Source organism: Lissotriton helveticus, chromosome 3_1 (assembly GCF_964261635.1).
Source record: "Lissotriton helveticus chromosome 3_1, aLisHel1.1, whole genome shotgun sequence".
Lineage (NCBI taxonomy): Eukaryota > Metazoa > Chordata > Amphibia > Caudata > Salamandridae > Lissotriton > Lissotriton helveticus.
The window spans coordinates 1,135,390,280-1,135,413,975 of NC_136061.1; the positions used below are offsets into that span (position 1 = coordinate 1,135,390,280).

General features: G+C 42.5%; 1 protein-coding gene across 9 annotated transcripts in view; it reads right to left on the reverse strand.

The window, feature by feature from the left end:
- FMNL2 (formin like 2) overlaps positions 1-23,696 on the reverse strand; it is a 569,063-nt gene that overhangs the window by 295,913 nt on the left and 249,454 nt on the right. For all 9 annotated transcript variants that reach the window (XR_013608767.1, XR_013608766.1, XM_078681739.1 and 6 more), the window contains exon 2: positions 7,019-7,102. Coding sequence is in view for 7 of the 9 variants with exons in the window: in XM_078681739.1 (XP_078537865.1) it covers positions 7,019-7,102 (84 nt within the window). In the remaining 2 variants the exon portion in view is untranslated. The remainder of the gene's footprint in view (positions 1-7,018; positions 7,103-23,696) is intronic.

Below are 23,696 nucleotides of genomic sequence, written 5' to 3' on the forward strand. Positions count from 1 at the left end.
GTGGCAGAGGTCCAACTGAGTGGACCATGCTGCTCCCTGGGCCTGAAGGTGGTCTGGAGGGAGAAGGTAGCGTCTGCAGCATAGCCTACTAAAAGGCCTATATCTACAATAGAGTCCATGATGGCCTGGGAAATTTAAGGCGCCTGAACCTAATGCAGCACTGTCTTGGATTCAGAAGATGACAGACCATTTGAGTTACATTCTTGTGACTTTGAGTAGCAGGATCCGCCTGATTTTCTTGTGCTTAAGGCTTTGTCTAGAACAAACTTGGTGTCATCAGAAAACCAACAAAGAATTGGCCTAGTTAGATGGGAGGGTTCTTCTTTCCAATATTTTGGCATTTACACATAACACTCTGAAAATGGCTTATTGTACCAGTAACCTTTTTTTAGCGCTGTGAACTCCCTTTTGTCACAAGGAATATTCTAGGAACCACTTCCTCTCTCCGCTATGGGGAACTTTGCAGTACTGAAGATGGTAATTCTGCCTTGCCTCCTGTATCATTTCCCAGATACCCCAGTACTCCTAATCAAACAGTTATTTCATGGTTTGTACACTCTTCTGGGAGACATCATATGGGGTAATTGTCCCCACAGAGTACATTATTAGTTGGTGGTGCAACACCAAAGGTTATCCCGCTGACTTTCTGACCTGTTGCTGAGGGAAACAAGAAGTGCACTTGACCACCCTATGACCCCAACTGAATTTCATAGGATGATACTCCCTGGCATCAGGCCTAAACATAAATTCCCTGCATGGTATACGTGGTACAGAGATGAATGGCCAATAGTTTGGCCCTCACCAAACACCTCATACCATATGCCACAATAACACCACTGCTAGGCCTCCCCAAACATCATAGTTGCTTTAAGGCGAAAGATCTTCATTAGGAGAGCGTTTGCGTCACAATCTTGGGCAACTTATTGCAAAATTGTCAGTTACTACCTTTCCAATTTCTCAGAGAACAATACATAAGGGTCAGCTCTTCACTCATGGTCTTTATACTTAGATCCAATTGGAGTATTCACAATACAAAACCAGACGCACACATTTATACAAACATTATGTGCAATTGGGCCAGGGAGGAAATGTATTACATGGCTAAACAAAGCTTTTCAAAATCACACATTTATTTCCTTACGAAGTTTATGCGGCACATGGGAGGCTGAATTGGAGAGAACACCCAATGACCGGGAGTGAGACAAAGCACTTGAATATCCGCACACAGTCTTGCAGAATACTAGATTCAAGTTAATACAATTGTACTTTCAATTTACAGCTTTCTTTCTTCCTAAAAAACAAACAAACAAAATCTTCCCTGATGCTAACCCCTCATGGCCAGATTGTGCTGCCCCGAGAGCAGACTTTTACAACATGATGTGGAATTGTCCATCCTTTGCGGCATTTGACAAGAAGTCAAGGCAACTCAGTAACAGAGAGTGAGGGGTGCCCTCCCTGAGCGCCTGGGAGTCCTGCGATCTAGACCTATTGAGATGAGAGAGGAATAACAAAGTAGTATCTCGGTTCTTAGTCCTAGCCCTATTGCTCGCTTGCGATGGAAATCCACCTACCAGCCCTTCGTCATGGCCTGGTAGCAGACCATTCTCAAATGGGTGAAAGCAGAAAGTAAAGTCCTGCATAGAACGATAGCTGGATACTTGCGAAACACTCTACCAAGGGAATGGGAAATGATTTAGATTGATTATTGTCTCTATTTGTTTGTCCCTGGCCAATCTGTAGACACCCCCTGATAACTTCTGCGTGATTTGATCATGCTACCGCCTAGCAATGACTGTGTTTCTACGCTTAATATATTTGCTTACCCTATCTCGGTTCATTTTGCAACCTGTGACCTGAAATGTGGGCATTTTCTGAAAGCTGTTCTGCCATCCTTATCCCATGCAACCCTTCTTAGGTAAAAAGCTTGGGACTAACTGTCTCTGAACTCCCCTACACTCTTCGACTGAAAGGTGCATGCCACATTTTTTTTGGTTGCAGTTTTATCTAGGGCACCAGTTGGATTACAAACGGACACATTCATTTTTAGGCACAGGAAGATTAAGCGATTTGCCCAAAAATCACAGGATGTTTGAGCCTTCCGCCATACTCAAACCTGGTTCTCCAGCTTCAAAGTCGGCCGCCCTAGCCGTTAAGCTACACTCTCTCCCAACATGACTTATGGCTAAACCCCGTATATAGGCAACATCTCCACATGGTTGGTATCTCCTCCCAATCCCACAAGTGAATATGCCTTAACCGTTCCTCGTCCTGTATTGTTTATCTGTTTAAAAAATACCTCCTACTCTCCATTACCTACGTGCCTTCGATTAGAATTCAAGATTCAAACGCGACTTTTCCGCAACTAGCAACGGATTCTTTTGAAGAACGAATGCACGAAAGTGTATAAACCAGTGGAATCGTTATCGTCTGTTTGTAATCTTGTTGTAAAGTCCTCATTTATTTGAATGAATATGGCAATACAGATTTTAAGAAAACCGATCCATGTTAAAGGCAGAGTATACGAGTTCGTGGGAGTTGTGTTTATATGAGGCTACACTCCATCACTTCCAGGGCAGTGAGAAATCACCATGGAGCAGCATTGCTCTACTGACCGACACAAGGGGTGCATTGTTGAAAAATCTACAGCCCAGACTGCCACCGGGGAATAATATAAAGGTGAGGAGTCTGCAGTTAGAAGTTTCCATCAGGAATGACTTGTATAGTTTCCACATTCATCTACATTGAAGAATAAAAAAACATTTAAGTCCCTATGAGAGACATCATTCTCCATAGCGCATTATATATATATATATACATATATACACACATATACACACACATACATAATAACTATTTTCAGGCATGACCCAAAAAATTATCTGAGGTATTCAATTCGTTAGGACCACAATGCACAACGATATGATTGTTGATTTTCAAGAGCTATTTAGCAGGATGTGGTCCAGTGGCCAGAGCTCCGACTCTGGAGCTAGGGATCCGTGCTCGAGTCTCGGCGTCGGCTCAACATCATGTGTTTCTGGGCAAATCACTTTATCTCCTCAACCCATGGACAGCGCCTGGATACCCTGATGGGTGATATGTCGCGCTATGTACATCCACAAATTTCATCAGCCCGTGCGAGCACTCGGTGTCCCATAGAGCCTTCATACAAGCGGGGTAGATAAGATTCTAGAACTGTGGGGTACTTCAGCTGTTGTGTCTCTTGAGGGTGGGTGCCAGTGAAGGCCTGTCTGCCCAGAGTCTGAGTAAACATCACTCGACGACACAACAATGTGCGACCGCTCTTTCCCACTCCCTGAACGTTCAGATTTTTAAAAGCAACCCCCTAATTAATGCTCATTTTGCCATCGGTGACTTCTTCAATAACGTTATGCACTTCCAAGTCACTGGTAGGTATTTTTCAAGCGTTAGACCTCATACACCGCATAAGGCTCGAGTGGGCAGAAAAGGGTAGGGGGTGAAATTGGACACTGCGAATGCATCCTAGGAGAGTGCTAGCTTTCACTTTTGAAGATTGAACAAGTCTATTCTCAGTCAACTGTTTCAAGCCAAGAGAAGCAAGAAATCCCCTTCTACAGAGACAAAGAGAAACTGGGCGATGAATTCTTTCCTGTGGATGCCGAACCTTAAGATTTTCCAAAAACGTGGCCGCTTTCACCTGGCCTATCGAGGAGTGTCACATAGGTATTTGATCGTATCGGAGGAGAATCTCCCGGCCTGTTCTCAAAATAAAAATGTCAGATTTGTGACACAGCAACAGGACAACGCCCACACTTGCCCATTGTGTGCAAAATATTTCTATGTGGCGAACTTTGCCAGTTAAATCGAATAATATATGGCGAGTGCTGCACACTACGACTGTATGGTAACTTCTAGCAGTGGGCTGCTTGAGGCAAGTGACTTCAAGGTACAGCCTGTCGGAGAAATGATTACAGGGTGGAAAATTACTTTTTGATATTTATGGCAGCCATCATAAACAAGGTATGGTTGTGCTTCTCTGTCTGTCTACATAACATCGACAGTTCGAAGAGAGTTTCTGTGGGTTCATTTATTTAGGATGAGAGGACTGTAAAGCGATACATTAAACCTTTCAGTGTAGAAAGTGGGAGTACAAGATAGGTGACAGGCTGTAATGAAGCGCTCTAGTAAAACACACAAGATGATGGACGGAATGTTGCACAATTGCAGAACATTCACCCCTAGTCACAGATCTGGGTTTAAACCATCGTTATTTTGCTCACCAAGCCACCCCAGTTCAGACATGGCCATATGTAAATCAGTCTTGAACCTGTGCCTCATGGGAACAGTCCAGCCCGAACTGCCAAGCCATGCCTTCCCTGGACCGGAATCAAGCATCCTAGGACCGGTTTCTGGCTATCAGCCGTCTTGTGCAACATTCCGTCCATCATCTTGTGTGTTTTGTGAAGCGCTCTAGTCACACGTTGCATTCTGAATACTTGAATGCAAAAAACTCCTTAAAGTTTCAAGAAGACAGAAAAGTCTTGAGCAGTTAATACAGCATTTAGGACTCATCCGGTAGTTCGCCAGTGAATACGGTGGGTTGTAAGCGTCCATACAGCAAGGTGTAGTGATTAGTGAATCCTGAATCAATACATTTTGATCACAATTACAAATTGATTTCCAGCGGAAAAAAGTAATCTGTACATTCCAAAGGGCTTAGGTGAAAAATGCTGCCAAATAGAGTTGCGTCAGAAATTTGGTGAGATTCATTCCAAAATTCTCAAGTTTCGCCTTTAATTTGTTAACCCCTTCGACGCTCATGACGAGCTGGGCTCGTCATGGCGTAGCCTCCTCGCACGCTCATGACGAGCCCAGCTCGTCACGTAAAGTGCGGTTTCGCAAAACCCAGCGTACGGGCGGAATTCCGCCCGCACGCATGCGGTTAAAGACTAGGTAAAAGACTTGGTTATCTGGTGTAGTTGCCCACTATTTGCTTTTCTTTTTGAGGTATAAATTGGTATGAACAACGACCAGTAAATAACAGACTTAGAAGAACCCTCCACCCGGCCAACAAACCCAACAACATATTGGCAGGATACTGCAGCACAAGAAATGAAGGTTCTGTGCTCCAGTGCCGCTTAATGTAGAGCGCCCTTTAGCCAGCACATGCTCAGAACACAGACACCTGTCCTGCAGATATAGATTTTAAACCCAACTGTGCCTTCACCCTCTGGGCAATGCCTGGTAATGCACCATTGTGCAGATACAAGTCCAGTTCAGGCTGAGATGTTCTCTTTGAAGAAGGACTGGGGATGATTTCCATACAACTGGTCCTAGCACGAGGAGGCATCGTGGGCTAAAACCTATGGACAGTGAACTGCAATTAATTTAAGCATTCCACTAATCACTTATTTATTTTTCTCAGTATGACGCCCCAAGTGTAACAGGTAAGACTGGACGTTGGCTTCATGCTCAATGTGCCACTGGACTTAAGCTGCACCCTACTTGCAAGGCCAAAATAGGCTGAACCAGTCTCGGATTGCTGGTGTCCCTGTTCAGAGGAAACCTAGCTTGGCAGTTCGACTCAACTGCTCCTATTGGAGGAGGAGCTAGGCTAATTTGCATACGGCCGGTTCCTGAATTAGATGAATTTGTGGGTAAAATACCCCCAAAACAATGGACTGGGATGCAGCTGCAGGCAATTACGAGGGAATTATATTAATTCAAGAATTGCACTCATCCTTTTTTTGTTTTCCTGATGACGGCACCCTAAGTGTGAAGAGTATACCCAGACGTGCTTCCCATACTGACTGCCAAAAGAATTAAAAGAGAGAAAGCTCAACTCCTCACCAATATTCAGATATAAACATTCTTCTCTGTAATTAGTTCTCTTCGTGTTCAACACCATGAATGCACTTCTTTCCTGTGACATGACCAAAGACATATTGAAAAACATTTGTGCAAAAAAAAAGCAGCACTGTATATGGCCACGCCTTCCCGCCACCATATTATAACATGTTGACGACGAATGCCATGTCTCCAATAGCACCAACACTTTGGCCTAGAATCTAAACATGTGGTATTTTTGAGTCGGATGGATTCTTACAGTGTAGTAATCACATAAGCATTGCTAATCGGCAAGTAACTTTTTTCTTCACTCACATTAAAAACTTGAAACCAAAACAACATTCTATGAAAAGTATGTGAAGAAGTGCCCAACAGAATGTGAGAAAGTTGAAATCTACTCAAGACAAAGCAACAGTGCAAAACAAGATGGCCAAATGAGCTTCATATACATATACGGCTGATGTCATAAATTTGACGCTTACTGAAAATTTGGGCAGAAGACAAAGTTATGCTGTAAAGATCTCTAAACACAAGAGTCTAAACTGTCACTGTAAATTGACTAGACCCAAACTGATGAGGCCCCAACACAGGTGTAAACGTGTTCTAGTCCTCTATACAATTCAAGAACATCTCTGGAGTCCAGAGTCCTCGTCACAAAATCCTACATTTCAGCTTTTTAGCAAAAGCACACCCAGCTAGGGAAATAGAGAACAACTGCAAGAAGATCAACATTTTGAAAATTGGTGGCTTCGGAGGACTTGCATAGCCTATTAGCAAATATACTGATAATCAACATAGGTCAAGATCATCTCAGAGGTGGATCTTCGGAGGTAAAGGGATCTTTGTGGAATGGCACATCAGGGAACAGGTACTTTTGGAAAACAACACCTGATCAAGGTTTTTCAATGTGGCACTTATTTTGCGGTCAGGATGATGTCCAGCAAATGATAGAGTAGGATTTGTTTTAATATCTTGAAATATCAAAGTGTGTAACTTCAAAAGCTTGGCATGCACATTTTAACATGTTGTGATGCACATGTTAGCACAGTGAGGGAAATTATCTTAACATAGAGAATAGCAGTGGATCTAAAATTAGTAGTTCTAGTACTTTTTAATCTCATTAGAAGTGTATGTGGCTAACAAACAACACCACAGACTTTGACCTAGTTCTTTTACAGACATTCTAGATTACCTGATCACAGATAAGTTCCCATTTCTTTTCATTGTCGTATTGGCGTAGTAATCTTGCTTTGTCGGGTGGCAGATTCATAGCATTCTATAAGAAAAAAATATGTTTTATATTATTTAGCAAAACATACTTGTAGATTCTTCAAGTTCACACACATTTTTTAAAATCACAAAATCACAAAACATGAAACAGAAGCAACATTGACTTCTTCTAATTAAATTTAACAACAAAAGACAGAGTAAAAAAACACAGCAAGCAAAAGAAAATGTCAAGAATATGGGTGAGATTTAGAGTTGGGTGGTAAAGTAAATCCTTTGATTTTCAGGGAGAAATTATAAATTTGAAGAGCAGACAGCAGACAAATTTACACAACCAAAATATTACCAAATTGTAGGAAACCATTTGTGACATATCCTTTATATTTAGAATTTCCCCCAAAATGTTGGGAAAGGTGAAAATTACCACCCAAATTTAACTCAGGCACTTCGATCACCATCAAATGTTGACCAGAGTGCAATTATTTTCAGTTTAGGACAACATTTAAGATGTCAAAAGCTATAAAATCAAGTATTTCTGGTGCAGTATACAGATCACCCCAACCTACAATGCCTGAGATGTGTCCACGAAGAAGCAGGCGAGAAACAAGATATAGAAAATAGTATCTGATGTCCAATTACCTTTGACAAACACTTGTCTACGTAACAAGAGCAAAACATGAATCTCCTGTTCAAATTAAAGCGGCACACAATGTAGACAACACAAATTCTACATTGCTTTGCTTAATGATTCGCTCAAAATCTTAGAAACGTGTTTTTGTTCCTAAATTTACTGAATCAACAACAGTAGTATTTTAAAATTCTACAGAGTAACCAAAACTGCCTATTAAGCTTTTGCCTCTTCTCCATGACCCACCAGAGTAAAGAACAACCTACCCATAGGTAATGGGATCTAGCGAACTGCGAACAGATATCACCAAACATAACAATATCTGGTTCAATGTAATGCCCTGCGCCCAATGTTCGACTTACAATGCATTGACTTCTTCCACATTGCAATATTCAGGCATTTCTACAATGAGTTGCACAGTTCCTCATGCTCCAGCGGTCCTTGCGTTGCAAGGATTTTCATAGGCACAAGTGTCTGAATCACTGTAAAGGGGAAGAAAAGTGCTTTTCCACTTGTGAGCGTTCGTCCAAACACGTTGATTGGATAAGTAGGTCAAACAACTTAAGAAACTAGTCATGACTAAGCCCACACTGCAGACAGCCCTTGTGCAATGGCGGCATTTAAAATATAACCAACACTTTCAGTATCAACTATTTTTGCAGCACATTACCCTAATTTACAGTTAAGCGCCCGAATATATACATTTGTAGTACACTAACCAGATTTACAGTTAGGAGCTTGAGCATCACCCCACTAAACCGTATGTATTCAGGCAAACATTTAAAGCGTGTGTCAGCCCTAAAATGTTCTACACTTATCACCTGTACATCTCAGGAGAGGTATTCAGTGCAGTGATTCATTTGGGCCATGGTTTAATTTGGTCAGCACAAGCTCTCATTTTTGGGGTTCGGGACTTATTGTTCATTAGCAGTCTTTGACCCAGAGAAAACGGGATTAATAGATAAACGGCTCAAAGGAGGTTGAATAGGAGAACATTTAGGGGCCGATTAGGATGGCGGTGAATCCGCATCCTCCGGGCCGGCAGAAGCCACCGCCGGCCTGGAGGATGCGGATTCACCGCCGCGGCCACAGAAAACACCCACCGCCAGATTAGGATGGCGGTGGGATTGCAGTGGGACCAGCGGCGGACAGCAGGTCCGTCCGCCGCTGATCCGCGGGGTGTGGAGGGCTATTTGGTGGCGGTGTTTGCAAGACACCGTCAGCCAAATTACGATGTGCATTGAAACATGCATTTCCACAGCGGAAAAGCATGTGGTCTTTGGGGGCCCGTTGCGGGCACCCAGGGTGTCGGGGGGGGGTGGGGGGGTGCACATGAGGGGTACCTATGGTACCCCCCAGCATTTACGTGCACAAAGCGGCAGGCACAAAACGGTGCCTGCCGCTTTGTGCATGTAAATGTAAAACATGCATTTTTAACGTTGCGGCGGGTGCTGCTTCAAGCAGCACCCGCCGCAAGGTTAAAGATACGGGATGTGACCGCCAGGGTGGCGGTCACATCCTAATTGCACCAGAGGGACCGCCGCTGCCCCTGCGGACGGTCCCTCCACCTCGGGGGTGGCGGACGGACGCTGGTCCATCTGCCATCCTAATAGGCCCCATAGTTAGGGGAAAGGTAGGGATGAAAAAGTAACTTGCAAGAGGCTCGAAGTGGAATCAATACTGGGCGACCCTAGCATTTGGCAGGCTCCTGAAAACAATTCTGGGTCCCTGTAGAACATATATATAAAATGCACATACTTATGATTCTGTTCACACTTTAATATATAATCAACAATAGGGCTTTCCTATAATTTGAACTCCAAAATGAAAAACAAAAGAATTTGTTGGTTTATGCAAAAATAGTAGAATAGGACATTGTTATCAAAAACAACAGACTGATATTTGCGACTCAAAAGCTAAGACCAATGGTCAGTAATTGCGCATTCCAAATCACAGATAAATAGGTGTCTATGCTTCAGAAGACAAAAGAGCAGCTATTTCTAGGTAGCTATGCTTTGGTACACAGAAGAACAGATCATAGGGCACAATTTTTGAGTTGGGAACTTCAGCGTGCTGAAGGACTTCCTTTCTCACGGATTCTCTAAGCCGAAACATTAACTCCTCCACCTATGTGTATTCATTCACAGACGCTTTGGAAACCTGACTCAGCTTTCACCCATAGACTGCACTAATAACTAACTCACACACTGTTCTTCCATCAGTGAGTTATGCCAGCTTTTAGATAAAGCAGTCAAAAGGTACATTTGAACCTGAGACATAACGTGTACACCGTTTGCTGCAAACATTTCACGCTAAAAGGCTTGGCATATACTCTCTTTGGAAACAAGTGACACACCAGTATTAATTAAAGCAACACGCATTTATAACCGCGATCATTACAGTACTAATAACTCCAAGGCTTGACTTGTTGCTGCATGGTAATTACTGCTTGTGTGAAGAAACATTGTCTCGCCCTCAGTGCCTCTTTAAAGTACATACATACTTGCTTCTGGAAATGACCTGAGAGAGTCTCTAAATTCTGCAGCATGTATTGTGACACTCTCAGAGACCCCCTACCAAACACATACTCACTGCCATTGCTGCCTGTTTGTTTTGGTGATGCTAAAACTAAAGAGTTGACATTGCACACATCCTGGTGTGCCATGCTGACAAACCACTGCCTGTGGCATAGGCAAGTCACCTCTCTAGCAGGTCTCACAGCCCTAAGGCAGGGTGCACTTTGCCACAAGTGAGGGCATACCTTCATGAGCAATATGCAGGCCTCGAAAAATCTACATGCACACTCGCAATGTCAAGTCAGATTTTATATGGTTGAGCTATTTTAAGAACTTACTTGTCCAATCTGGCCACTGAAGGTAAGCTGGGAAGGAACAGGTGTTCTGTTCATTCAAAAGTGAATGAGCAATAAAGATGCCATTAAAAATTGTTTTTATCTTGATACATTTGCAGTCTGTTCAAGGAAGAGGTCAAATGTCAGTTTGTCTTTTTACTAATTGCTGCTCGGAAAATGGAGTTTATTTTTCTTTGCCTTACTACAGCTAGGGGTTTTTGTCAAATGAGCTGTCTGGAGATGTCAGTTTTTTTCAAACACATAACATTTAAAGTAAGCCTGTATGTGGATAGTACACTTATTTCAAAATATATCAAGAATTATGAAAGCACATTTTTTTTGTAAATAAAAAGTGTGATGCAAATAAAGACTTAAATTGGAGCAAAACAATTCAGAACACTTTACTTGGTGATGTGCACATGACACATATTTGCAGAAATTGGATTTCCCAACATTGTATGTACACTATATAATTTTATCAGTAAAAGCACGTCAGTAGGAGGAAATTTTGTGGCCAATTCAATGTAAAATCTGTGATAGTTTTTAAACATGAATTGAGGAACATTAAACCCCCGCCCTGATGACAATGCTGTTAAAGAACTAAGGGCCAGATTCATCAAACAAAAATCCGCTCGCAAAGGGCCAGATTCTGAGAATCTGGCCCTTTGCGAGCGGTATTTTTGCATTTGGGAGGCATCATCCCAAATGCAAAAATCGCAATTGTAGAAATCGCTAAATTGCGATTATTTGCATTTAAGGAATCGCAATTTGCGATTCCTTAAATGCAATGCATGACCCATTCCTATATTGCGAATTCGCAATCTGGGGCTGTTATTTACCGCGAAATCGAACTACGTGGTAAATAGCAAAAACTTAGAAAAATGCACTTTAGTGCATTTTTCTAAGTTGTATGTTACACACACACATGTCCTTGGGACATGTGTGTGCGCAACACCAGTCAACATTACCATTTCAGGGGTGCAACAGGGTGTCCTTTGGACACCCTGGCACCCTTGAAATTGCTTCCTTATTTGCGATTCGCTAATTGCTAATCGCAAATAAAGAATGACTCCCCATTCATTCCTATGGGCCTTGAGGCCCATAGGAATGAATGGGAAAGCCATACCTTATTTGCGATTAGCAATTAGCGAATCGCAAATAAGGAATCAGTAGAAATCGCAAAAAATATTGCGATTCCTACATGCATCCCGTTTTGCGAGTCTTTAATAGCGAATCCTTAAAATTCGCTATTAAGGACTCGCAAAACAGGACTTTGAAGAATCTGGGGGTAAGAGGCAAGTCAGGGGTCATGTGAATCCTATATGTGGCTAGATTTGAATTATAGAAGGAGCAAAAGTTTGGTCTATTAAGTCAAACAAAATCGTTTTTTCGTAGAGCAGTCATGCTTATTTCCCATATTTGAAGGTGCTCAGATATGTGATAATGAAGAAAATGGCGGCTCAGTGAATCAAAATATTTGCCCACAAAAAACATCCTTTGAAAACTGTGTATGGATCAAGAGCATTCCAACTAGGTCGCACAGATTATTTAAGTCACTAGACCTGCAGGCCTAGTAACAATGTTATGATTTTTTGAGGCCGGATATGCCCCTACATCCTTTATGGGTTCCGGAGTAGAGTACTACTCGCCGAAAAAGCGCTTTAACACCCCATCAGGGGTAACAAGCGCTATATAAATGCAACACTTTTTCCCTCTGCTATCCTTTTGAATCCAAATAACTGACTAACCTATTAACCACTCAAATTACTTTCATATTTCACTATACTAACTCAGCACTAATCCTTTATGGGTTCCGGTGTAGCATTCTACTCGCCGAGAAAGCGCTTCGATACCTCGTCAGGGGTAGTAAGCGCTATATAAATGCAATTAAAATACAATACAATACTACAGTATTGGGGGCAAGCTTTGCCTGCTGTCTTTCGGCATAAAGAAAATATATACAAAAGTACAGAACCGAATCCAAATGTTCACGACGTGTGACAAGTTCATATGCAAACCTTAAAAACAGAAGAAAAGCCTACATGGCACTTTAAAATGGCGAGGACGGGGAAGTGCCCATGCCTTTACAGGCCCTCCTTGCTTGCCTTTGATAAAGAGGTAAGCTTCTGCAACGCCAATTTTTCAGTGGCAAAAGGTTCCAAGACAGCCTCAGAAAACTGCCAGTGCCACGCTCTTGACCCCGCTCCTCTCCTGTCACTCAAGGGGACAGAGGTCATTCTGAGGCCATGGTGAGGAAACCAAACGAGGGGATTAGATTAACACAGACTACTTGGATTTGTGCTCGGCTAGAATCAGTCTGTGCGCTCACTTGCCCTCTTTATATTCATCAGGAATAACTTGGTGAAAGCTTTTCCTTTTCATAAGCCGCCCTTTTAGAATGCTGTTAAAGTCATGGTTTATCTGCTTTTATCTGAAAGATAGATCCATGTAACCTCCTATTGTACTACACTATTAATTTTTTTATATGAAGGAAATGTTATGTGTGATTGCAGGATATGTTTATTTAAATAAAATATTCAGTTGCTAAAAGAAAAAAAAGCGTAAATTTAATTTAATTCGATTCAGCCAGTTTAGTAATGCAGGTACCGTTTGTGTATCTGAGTGTTTTTGTAGGTGACTCATGTGTGGACATTTTTAATCATGGTTTATTGAATTTGCAGCACACTATGTACATTTTCCAGGTATCTTCATAGAATTATTATGTAAATTAGCAATTTTTGCAGTAGAAATTCCTTCCAAACCAAGTTTAACTACAGACTTTGCCCGAAAGGTAGCATTTTGCAGAATTCGCGTACAAGTGAGATATGCAACACGCCCCATAGATCCCTTCAAAAAAGTAAGTATATTTGCAATAAACACCATATCATCTAGCCCGTGCATTTTCATGTCGACTATAAGGTTGCGGATTTTACTTGGTCATGAACTTTGCGAATTCTTTCACAGTACAAAGACTCTCCCCGGTCTGTCTGCCTATGTAAGGCTCTTGGGTTCTGTTATTGCTTCTGATGGCACTGATGCAAAGGGACAGCGGTTTTTATGCATTACCACCCTCAACAAAATATCGCACCGATGCTGCTTAGTGAGCTAACCAAGAAATCTTCATCAACAAGCGCACCTCTGCAAAAAAATGCGGACCTCTCTGCCGTGTAAATATTCATATAGCTTTCACTGCGCCCTTCTTAATCCTGCATTCCCTAACCCCCAAACCCCCATTCCATGTTAGCAGCAGGGCGGCCTTCGGGGTAGTTTCACACGTTATCAATTTTTAACATAACATAACAATGCATGCACCGGTCATATCCTTCTATGCAACTCCCTGTACCATACAGGACTGAGAGAGTTGACCATGCCTTGTGCTTGCTTATGCTCTTTGGATTCTTTCTGGACCCTCATCTTCTGGGAACATTGCCTCAATGTAGAAACAACTGCACACAGAGCTTGTGTTAAATAAAGACATACTACGAAACCTGCAAATCGACTGTTGAATGAATGTTACTTTCTAGGCTCTGAAATTTGATGATCTTGAGTATTGCTTCTCATCTACCTTCTTCACGCTTCAATCATCGGTCAGTGTGCAAACTTCAACTGCTGAAAACAATTAAATTCACCTTAAGAGACCATGAGGTTTGATCCCATTTCTAAATATCATGATAAGGCACAAACTATACGCATATTTAGATTAGCTAATAAACATCATGTAAAGTGCAATGTGCAAAGTAGCCAACAAAAAACTACAATGTTTCATCATAATCAATGCTCCGAAACGTGGTATTAAGTATAGGTGTATGGCGCCACTGGGTAGAGTCACACAGCTAGTTTAGGATCTGACGATTTATTCAGATGGTACTGCAGGGTATGGAGAACCACCAAACTCCACAAATCAAAGCCTCAGCTTCACACAAAATACAATTCAGTCCCCAGCACACGTCAACTTTTAATATGGTTTCCCTATTGTAACCAAACCAAACAGATAATAATTTTATCACACAGTGTGAATTGTAAACGTTTCGTCTTTTCTTTTTCAAGAGTTGCCGTACTCGGTGGACGGCGTGAGTCGTCGAAACGTAAAACGGAGAGACCTCGATACTGCATTTTAAGGGATACGAAATTATCACCACATTTCAAAGATTGACTATCTGGATGATCTAGCCTTGATGAAGTCGCGGGACAACACCACAAACGCAACGAAACACATGTTGGCTGTTGAGAGCTGATGTGAAAGCCTACAAGAAAAAAACTTGAAAAAGAAAAGACGAAACGTTTACAATTCACACTGTGTGATAAAATTATTATCTGTTTGGTTTGGTTACAATAGGGAACCGTATTGAAAGATGATGTGTGCTGGGGAGTGAATTGTATTTAATGTTTCATAATCAATCTAAGCTTCACAATAAAGCACAAAACTATGGACATGTTTAAATTAGCTAATGAGGCTCACATAGTGCAATGTGCAAAGCAGCCTACAACATAAGGTGCAAAAGGAAAACCATTACAGTTCATGTTAGGGTCATTCATTATTTTGGAGATGCAAGATTGTGTTCCTCCAAAGAATCAAAGCGGATTATTTGCTAAAATATAGGGGCCTAAAGCACTAGCTAGAATCTCCACCCGGACACCTTTGTTTCCTTACAGAGAAATCTATTTTAATGTGTGAACACTGAGACACAATTTTAACTTGCATTTACAGTCCTCTATAGGGCTGTAAATGCAAGTTAAAATGTTTGCAAGTTAAATGTTTTCATGAATTAAATTATAAGTATTGGCAAAATCAGCAGGTCTGGATTTAATATGCTAATGCAAGCCAACAAAGGCACTCACAAACTTGTTTGCATGCGTTACATGCATAAATACGGTTTACAATGTTAAGGCCAGACACATTGGCTTTGCCAGTGCTGGGGGAGTGTTGGGAGGGAGTAGAACATATGATTACTTTCTGTCTTTAATGTATAAAGGAGGTAAAGAATTGAAAGTGAAACTGTGATACTGAAGTGTACTTTTTAGATGTAAAATATTCTGGGTATTCCAATGGAGGCACTTCCTAGAAGGTGGAATGATGCACAAGGAATCGCTTGGGGTGATAAGAGATTTACGCATATGGGTGGAGTCAATGTCCACTCTTAGTATATTTGAAAGAATTAGTTAACTATAGTGATAAAGACAGCGGCATTATCAAGCCAGACCTAAAAAACACAACGAAGTGAAGAATGCTTGAATAATCACAGCCTGTCTTCACACATTGGCAAAGAGCAGTCAATGACGCTTTAAATGTAAATTAATCACAATGGAGACAGAGCCAACAGGATCAAAATAATAATAAAAACGGCACCAACAGTCTGCTAAGTAGCCGGCATCCCCTTTGGCTGCAAAACACAAACCACCGCCAGCAAATGGTTTCATATAAATAGTAACGTGATCTTAATGAAAACAGCTTCTGCAACCACCCAGAGGTGGTAAACAGCGAGGGCAAGCCCCTGCTTGGTATACACTGCAATGAAATCCGATTTAAGAGACAATGGCACATCAATAAGAACTTTCTAAAACTATGATCATGGATCCCACAGCGCAATGTAAAAAAAACGGTAATGTTTATGCAGGAAAAGGCTGGTTTGGTGCAGCCCCATAACAGTTCTCTAGGAAATAGCTGCGGCAGGGTGGCCACCTCACTCCATGTCATTATACATACACCGCAGGACTCTCATCCCTGCTTAAGGGGCAGATGGACTTCAAGCACCAGAGTGCTCACGGCCCCAGAAGGCGGCCCACTGATATTACCAGCACCTGCTGGAAGCGCTATACAGTGCATGCCCTTATCCCGCTGCATGTGCCGTGCCCAGGTAAAGCCCAGACCAAAGGCGGGCCCGTCCACACCCACTGGAGCCCAGAGGAGGCTGGGCCGAGCTACCTCTCTTTGGCTTTTATTTTCGCAGCCCTTCTCCTTCACTTGCCCACTTCTACAAGTGGTTTAGTTTACGCTTGGCCTGAGAGAATTATACCTAAACTGGTGAAGAGAAAACTACGCCACTAGCTAACGCCACTTCAATAGATAGGCTGAGGATAAGTAATGAAACTGACCTAGCAGAATGCAGACTTTCCCTTTGTTCCTCCACTGGGACGGATCCTACAAGCATTTCTCCGGTCCCCTCTTCCTCATCTGTTCTTCCCATAAGCACGCTAAGGCTGTACATCATCACTTTTAACGGCACAGGGCCTAGGTCCATCTGACTTAACTGCTACGCCTCACCCACCCGATAGCCCGCTCCAACCTGCATCGGGAAAGCACTCGAAGCAACTTACCAAGGCGCGGCCAGTGGAAACAGCAACTCCGCCGCTGTTGCATTATTTGTTTGAATCTTTGGGAGTAAGGAGTTTGATTGAGGGCTGCTTGGATACTTTTGCAGGTGGAACTATCACCAAAACTACTTAGGTTGTATGCCATTGAGTGCACACTGTAGATTTGAAACATACGTGGGAATCATGGGCCCAGGTCCTTAGCAGGTACTCTGTTACAAGCACAGGTGAGAAGGAGGGTCATGTAGCACACCGAATCAATTCAGCAAGGTACCACCCCGGCCCATTGGTGTCTTTAATTCCCAGACCTCGCCTGATTTGCCAAGGCTGGACTCTAATACTATGGACCCCAAGCAAAATAGAGATTGCTGTACTTCCAAGTCTAACAGTCATTTACAAACAGAGGATAAAGCCACCATATTAATCCCAGGAATTGCATGGTGATGGCTGGAGAGGTCCCACAAAATTGTCACTAAAGCCAGTCATTAATCTACCCCCAGCGTTGTGCCCTTATGTGGCAATTCTTTCTGGTGAACCCCAATGACCCTGGATCAAAGAGAGTCCCAGGCTGATTTGTTCAATAAGACTCTGAACTGGTTGGGTCACCATTGAAATTTTCCACTGGCCGTGGCAAGTAACATCTTGCTGAAAAGGAGGATGGGCTGGCTAGTTGTGGGACCCAAGGAAAGGTAAGGGGATTATATCATAGTTAATTTTAGATCACCTGGATAACAGCAATATTTTTTGTCCCTGGGCTACTTTTTTAAGCCTAGTATTCGAGCCATTCGGGAAAGTATGTGGGTGCACCATAGGGCTATCGAGACCATAGCCCTGAGATCGAATAATGTTTTAAAAAGCGGGAGTTCGACCTATAATCACATTGAAGTACTGGCAGACATTGATTGACATGATGGGGTAGGGCCTGGTCCATCTCAAGCAGCCAACTGTACGAGTAGGTGTCTAGACTGAGTTGAGCTTGTCCCATCCGTGATGTTGATAGTGAAAGTGTGTCTCAGACTGGAGTAGGGATTGTCCTATCCAATGATATTAATAAGGAGAATGTGTGCATGGAAGGGCTAGTTCTACTTACCATCGCTGATGGTGAGAGTACCCGTGCGGATAAGGCTCATTCTATTCCGACCATCAAATTGGTCTTCTTGAATGTAGCAGGGCTACTGTCCAAGTTGTCTTGCCCCGAGTGGTGCCCCGTCATAGAAAAATATGACATATGTTTATTCAAAGAAACCTTGTCCATTAGCCCTTAACATCATTCAGGATTCAGGTCATTCAGCTAGGAGGCTATTTCATTGGGGAGAAGTAGGTCAGTGGAGATATTTCAATTTGGGTCAAAACAACTACCATGTGTAGCATTAAGGAAATCAAGTTGGATTCTCCTGATCTGTTGTGTATTAATCTGACTTCACCGGGCACAGCTACATGTTACATTTATTTGCAGAGGGCCTACAATAAACTTTAACAACATGAGTCTGGAGTAATTCACATGTCTCCGCCCATCTGGATAAACTCTCGGCAGAGGCCTTTAAGATTATGGGGTGCCAAACTGTCAGTTCAAGTGCCTTGATGCTCACATTAAGCTCCAATCTAATGAGGATGATCAATTATGGCTTATACCTGCATTAGCTATCTACCCTATAAAAAAGTTCTCCTCTGGCTATACAACTCAATTCCCTTGTGCTGAACCAGGTACTAAGAGCCTGAAATGGCAGGTCAAGGTCGGAGAAAGATGGCAAACATACATTCAATAGACCACAGAGCACACGTCTTATTGACTATTTTCTACTCTATGTCCGACTATGGCCCAAATAAATAGATCTGGTGGTCCTACCCGATCAGTATAGCGATTACAATGTGCTAGCTTTAGAATTGAGGAGTTTCATTTCTGTAGTGCAGCCAAACTATAATGAGCCCTTCGACAGAAGGTTAACCCTGTCCTCCAATAGACAGAGTGTCAAATGGAGTGCGTTAGCGCACTCCAGGGAATCTGTTGCTGAAGTCTATAAAGTGATTGCTGATTGGATAGTGGAGCAAATGCCAATTATTAAACTTTCGTATGGAGTATGGTGCTGCCTTGCCGACTTTAGTTAAATTCACATTCAAATGTTCCAGAAATGGAGACATCACTTGTTTGTAGAGGTTAGTCGATTAGCTAGGAGACGCAGTGCTTCCTCTTGGTAGAATACAGCGTGTAATGAGGCCCGAGAGGCACTAATGGGTGCTATTAAATTAAACGATAGATTATTAATTCAAGCAGCTAGAGCAGCCTCCATAAATGCCATACGGGCAGCAAAGAGAGAGTTGGAAATTGAGAAATGAGAGGGTAGGCTGGTAGCAGCCAAAAAAGGAGACTCACACCTTTTTTGGAATATTATCTCCACTGGCTCCTGTGAAGGGTTCATCCTCGTTGAAATCACATCACGATGACAGAATGGGCTTTTTCTAATTTATACTTCCCTGAGGGGCGGAGTGAAGATCTTGAGCAGGCCGCCAGTGATGAAAATTCGGCTAGCCCTGATGGACCAGAAATCTCCTCAGCACCCTTGCTAAGTGGCCTGCAAGAAGACATAGGCTTTGGATTAGGGGAAATTAGGCAAGCCATCAATAAATTCATGCGACATAAAGCTCCAATGTTAGATACGGTCCCTGGGGACCTTTACCTGGATGAGATTGCTGGCTAGACTGTTTATTTTGCCACACTCTTTAAGGCCATACAGAAAGGGGCTCCCATTTCTTTTACCTATGCTGATGCAGAGAATGTCCCTATCTTTAAAAAGGGATCCAGAGATCTTCTCTGTAAGTACAGGCCTTAAAACTGAATTGATAGTGCCCAAAAGCTCTTTGCGATGGTCATCTTGAGTAGAGTGCAAGATTGGATGACTGCCTCAGATATACTGACCTTTCTGCAAGTAGGCTTTACAGAGCGTATAAGCACACTTGATCAGGTCCTCCGCCTCCAGTTATTGTACTGGTAGATTGTACAGCTAGGAGACAGTCGTTTGTATGTGGTGTTGGTTGAACTTAGGTCAGCATTTACCCTCATTCCCCGGCCTAAGTTATGGCAAATATTAGCTGATAGGGGGGTTCCGCTCTACTTATTGAACCGGATTATAATATTCCAAGATAGTAATTTCGACCAAGTTATAGATGTGGGCAGATGGGGAAATAAATTGATTCCCAGTCAATAGGGGAGTTAGGCAGGGGTGCGTCCTCGCACCCATTTTATTTTCACTACTTATAAACGATCTGGTAGCGTACCGGGATCATACCGAGTCTGACACGCCCTGTCTGGCAAACATCAGGGTTCCTGCCCCGGTGTTTGCTGATGACAATGTGCTTCTCTCAAATTCACCTATGGGATTGCAAAACGTTCTTGACAGGTTTGATAGTTTCTGCAAGGTAAAGGGTTTAGATATTAATATTGAAGTAACAAAATATATGGTTTTCATCCCTTTCTAGTCCACCTGCCAAAATCCCATGCTGAGAGGGCCCCCCATAGAGGGAGTCCACACTTTTGAATATTTGGGCACCCTTACCCCACAGTCTCTAAATAAGTCAGAGCAGCACTAACTCTGGGAAAAACTGTGCCTCTCCCGTCTCCATCTTTGGAACGCCCTACCATAATTACCTCAGAACTATATCATCCACACAGCCTACTATCAAGCACATACCTCTCGTACATACTGCTATGTATTTTTATTTACTCCATATGTGTCTTGTGTAATTGCTGCTATGTTAACTCTATAAAGCTCTCCGATACCTCCAGGTCTGGTTCACGCCATTATCCCCATATACTGCGGTCTATTGTATACCTTTTTTTATATACTGTTACTATGTATTTTTACTTTCTCCATATGTAACTCATGTAACGGCTGCTATGCTAACTCTGTAAAGCGCTCTTATACTTTCGGGTTGAGCGCGGGCTTTACAAAACTCAATAAATAAATACATTTTGAATGAGCATTTTATCTGGTAGACCGACATTGCAAGGTGTCGATTAAAATTAGAGCAAACCTCAGGGGGATTATTATAATGGATATCTAAGGCCTCCCATGATCATCCCATTTTGAGAGCCCTACAGATTTACAACTATCAGGCAATAGGATCTGCTTTGTAAGCGTTGATCTTTGGAGACACAGAAAGGCACCTTCTTTGGTTGCCGCAGAAAACCTCTTTATGCGGCAACTGACAGGCTTGCCAATAAAAATGTTTCTAGCTAGATTACGTCCTCTTTTGTCCTGTTGGAGTATTTGGGCAACCCAGGACTTGAGTCCTTATCAATAGGGGTTGACCGAGGTCCTACGCCTGTCAGGAGCTGATGCTCTCCCGTGGGTTAGGCATGTCAGGCCAACCCTCGTAAATATTGGGCTCAAGAGCCTGTGGGCCGCTCCAGAAGAGGCAAGTGTGATTCCTAAAGCTCGGATAAAGATTGTGTATTGGCTACCCCAAATGGGCTCACTGCAACTCCAGTCAAACATGGCCCCCCTGACGGTGTCCGTTCTTGTGCTAAAAGACAGGTTTGAGATAGAGTAGTTCCTGAATGAAATAGAGCCCAATAATGCCAGGAACCCCCACCTGCAATTTAGATATGGAGCCCTGCCGCTTGCCTCGTTAACAGCCAGCTTGGGGCACGCAACCAACCCTAGAAATGGTCATTGGCCATTCTGTTTCACATGGATTGAAACAATAGAACAAGTTTTTTTTTTGGCCTTACTTATCATGTATAAAAAATAAATGGGTTGCACCGCTCTGTCGAAACATTGGAGTTACAGAATTCAGAGAAACTGATAATTATAAGGTCTGATACCAGGCAATGTGTGGTCTCGTGCTTCCTGCATGCTATGTGGAGGACCAGCCAAAAAGCACTTTAAATAATGTTGCAATGTACTCCACCTGTCCGTTACCTCGTGGGTTACATTTGGTTTTATTCTTTTAGATGCATGAGATGTTAAAAATCATAATGTTCATTGCATGTAATAGCTTTTGTTTACACACAACGTGTTATTTAACGTTAATCCTATATTTTTAAATCAGTGTTTGCTTTTATGACCTTTGCTGGAGAAAATTGCGGAATAAAGTTGTTGTTGTTGATGGATTCAGTTTCCAGTCTTGGCATCTGTTTGTCCGCCTAATGGATGCTGGGTGTAGTAGTCTTGGATTGCTTGAATTGAACTACTTAGATTGCTACATCTGATAGCAAAGATTTGTTGGTGAAAATTTCAGGAATGTAGACACTGCTCATAATTACATGTGAAATGGTCACCCTTAGCTGCTGGCTTCTGGAACTGCCTTCAGGGCTAGGCCTAGTACCGTCCTCCTTTGCTCCATCAACAGTTCGAGGGCCAGGTATCTAGTGATGGTTGTAAATACAAGGTTTGATACCCCTGCAGCGTGAGAAGTTTCAGAAGTGCTCACAGGCCCCGCCGCCTTGTTTCTATACCAGTAGGTTGTAACATGCAACTGACTCTTTAAAACCCTACTGGCCTCAATTTAGAGGTACTGGCCTGCACGGGAAGCTCTGAACCTCTTTCCAACTACTTGTTTCATCATTAAGTGACCTAAGCTATTAAATGCTCAATGATTCTGCATAGCTCGCAGTTTGTCTGGAGGTTTCTCTACTGCTTCCCAGTACCCTGTGTTTTTTTTTAAGGTGTGATTATTAAAAACCCAGGAACTAAAAAGAACATGCATTTATTCTGGACCTTCTTTACAAGATTACGTTGACATGGGCTGAGTGATTTAAGAGCAGGTCTTTGTAGTCCTTTAAAGTCAAGCATTTTTACTATTGAATGATTCCAGCAGAAAAGAAATTCTGGGATACTGCATGTTAACATTTCAGCAGAACCGCTTTTGAAAATACCCAGGAGTTTGTTGTGTATCCAGTGTTGTTATGTCGAATAACGAAGGTAAAGAAGCAGTTAGACTGCACCATCACATCATAGGCTGTTCAGCAGATTGCATAGCTAACGTTTCAATGTTCTCTGCCAATATTCAGGACTACAGGAAATATGCGATTCTGTGCCCACTGCATTTTCTGCACGATGAGAGATTTGCGACATCATCTATCACCTGCAGCATAATCTGCAGATGTTAACAATAAAATATTCCTAGGCTAAACGGATCAAAAGTTACTAAAAACGCTGCCACATATATTGCTACCCAGTGTCGGGCTCTTTTCGAAGAATAACTGGTCGTCTTCAATTTTGTAACTGCTGTGTTTAAGTGCTAAATTGATATTACGGATATAAAAACTTTGCCCATGCAGTGTTAAAATAGGTAATAGCGATAACATGGTAAAATAAGTCGGCTATAAAATATACCGTATTACGCCTGCATACTTGACTTTTTCTTGGCACATGATTAAGGCTATCCTGCCACATTCTTTGGTCCTCCCTTGTTACAATTCAACACGTTACACACCAGCTGCTCTGGCAGGTATGTGACTGTGTGAATGCATGCATCATTAAAGTCATGGACTCTCTCAAACCGTACCACTAATCTTGCATCCCACTAAAGACGAGAACGTGATCGGCGTAGATCTCCAGAAGGCTTCACGTGCGCACGTGGAAATGTCGCAGTTGTAAATTTGCACCTTTCACTTTTTTGGGATTCTTTGCAGGGGAAAAACAAAATCCCCTTGGAGAAACCCCTACCTGTACCTTGGCTGTTTCCTCCACATTCCTACTCTGATGTGGCCTTATTCCTGCCACTGACAGGAGTTACTTATTCCTGCCACTGACAGGAGTTACTATCTATTGATATGCAGTGTAGGACAGTGTCCGCCACAAGTTAGCGAGTTTGTGATGTTCACCTTCTTTAGCAGGAAACTTCACCCTAAAC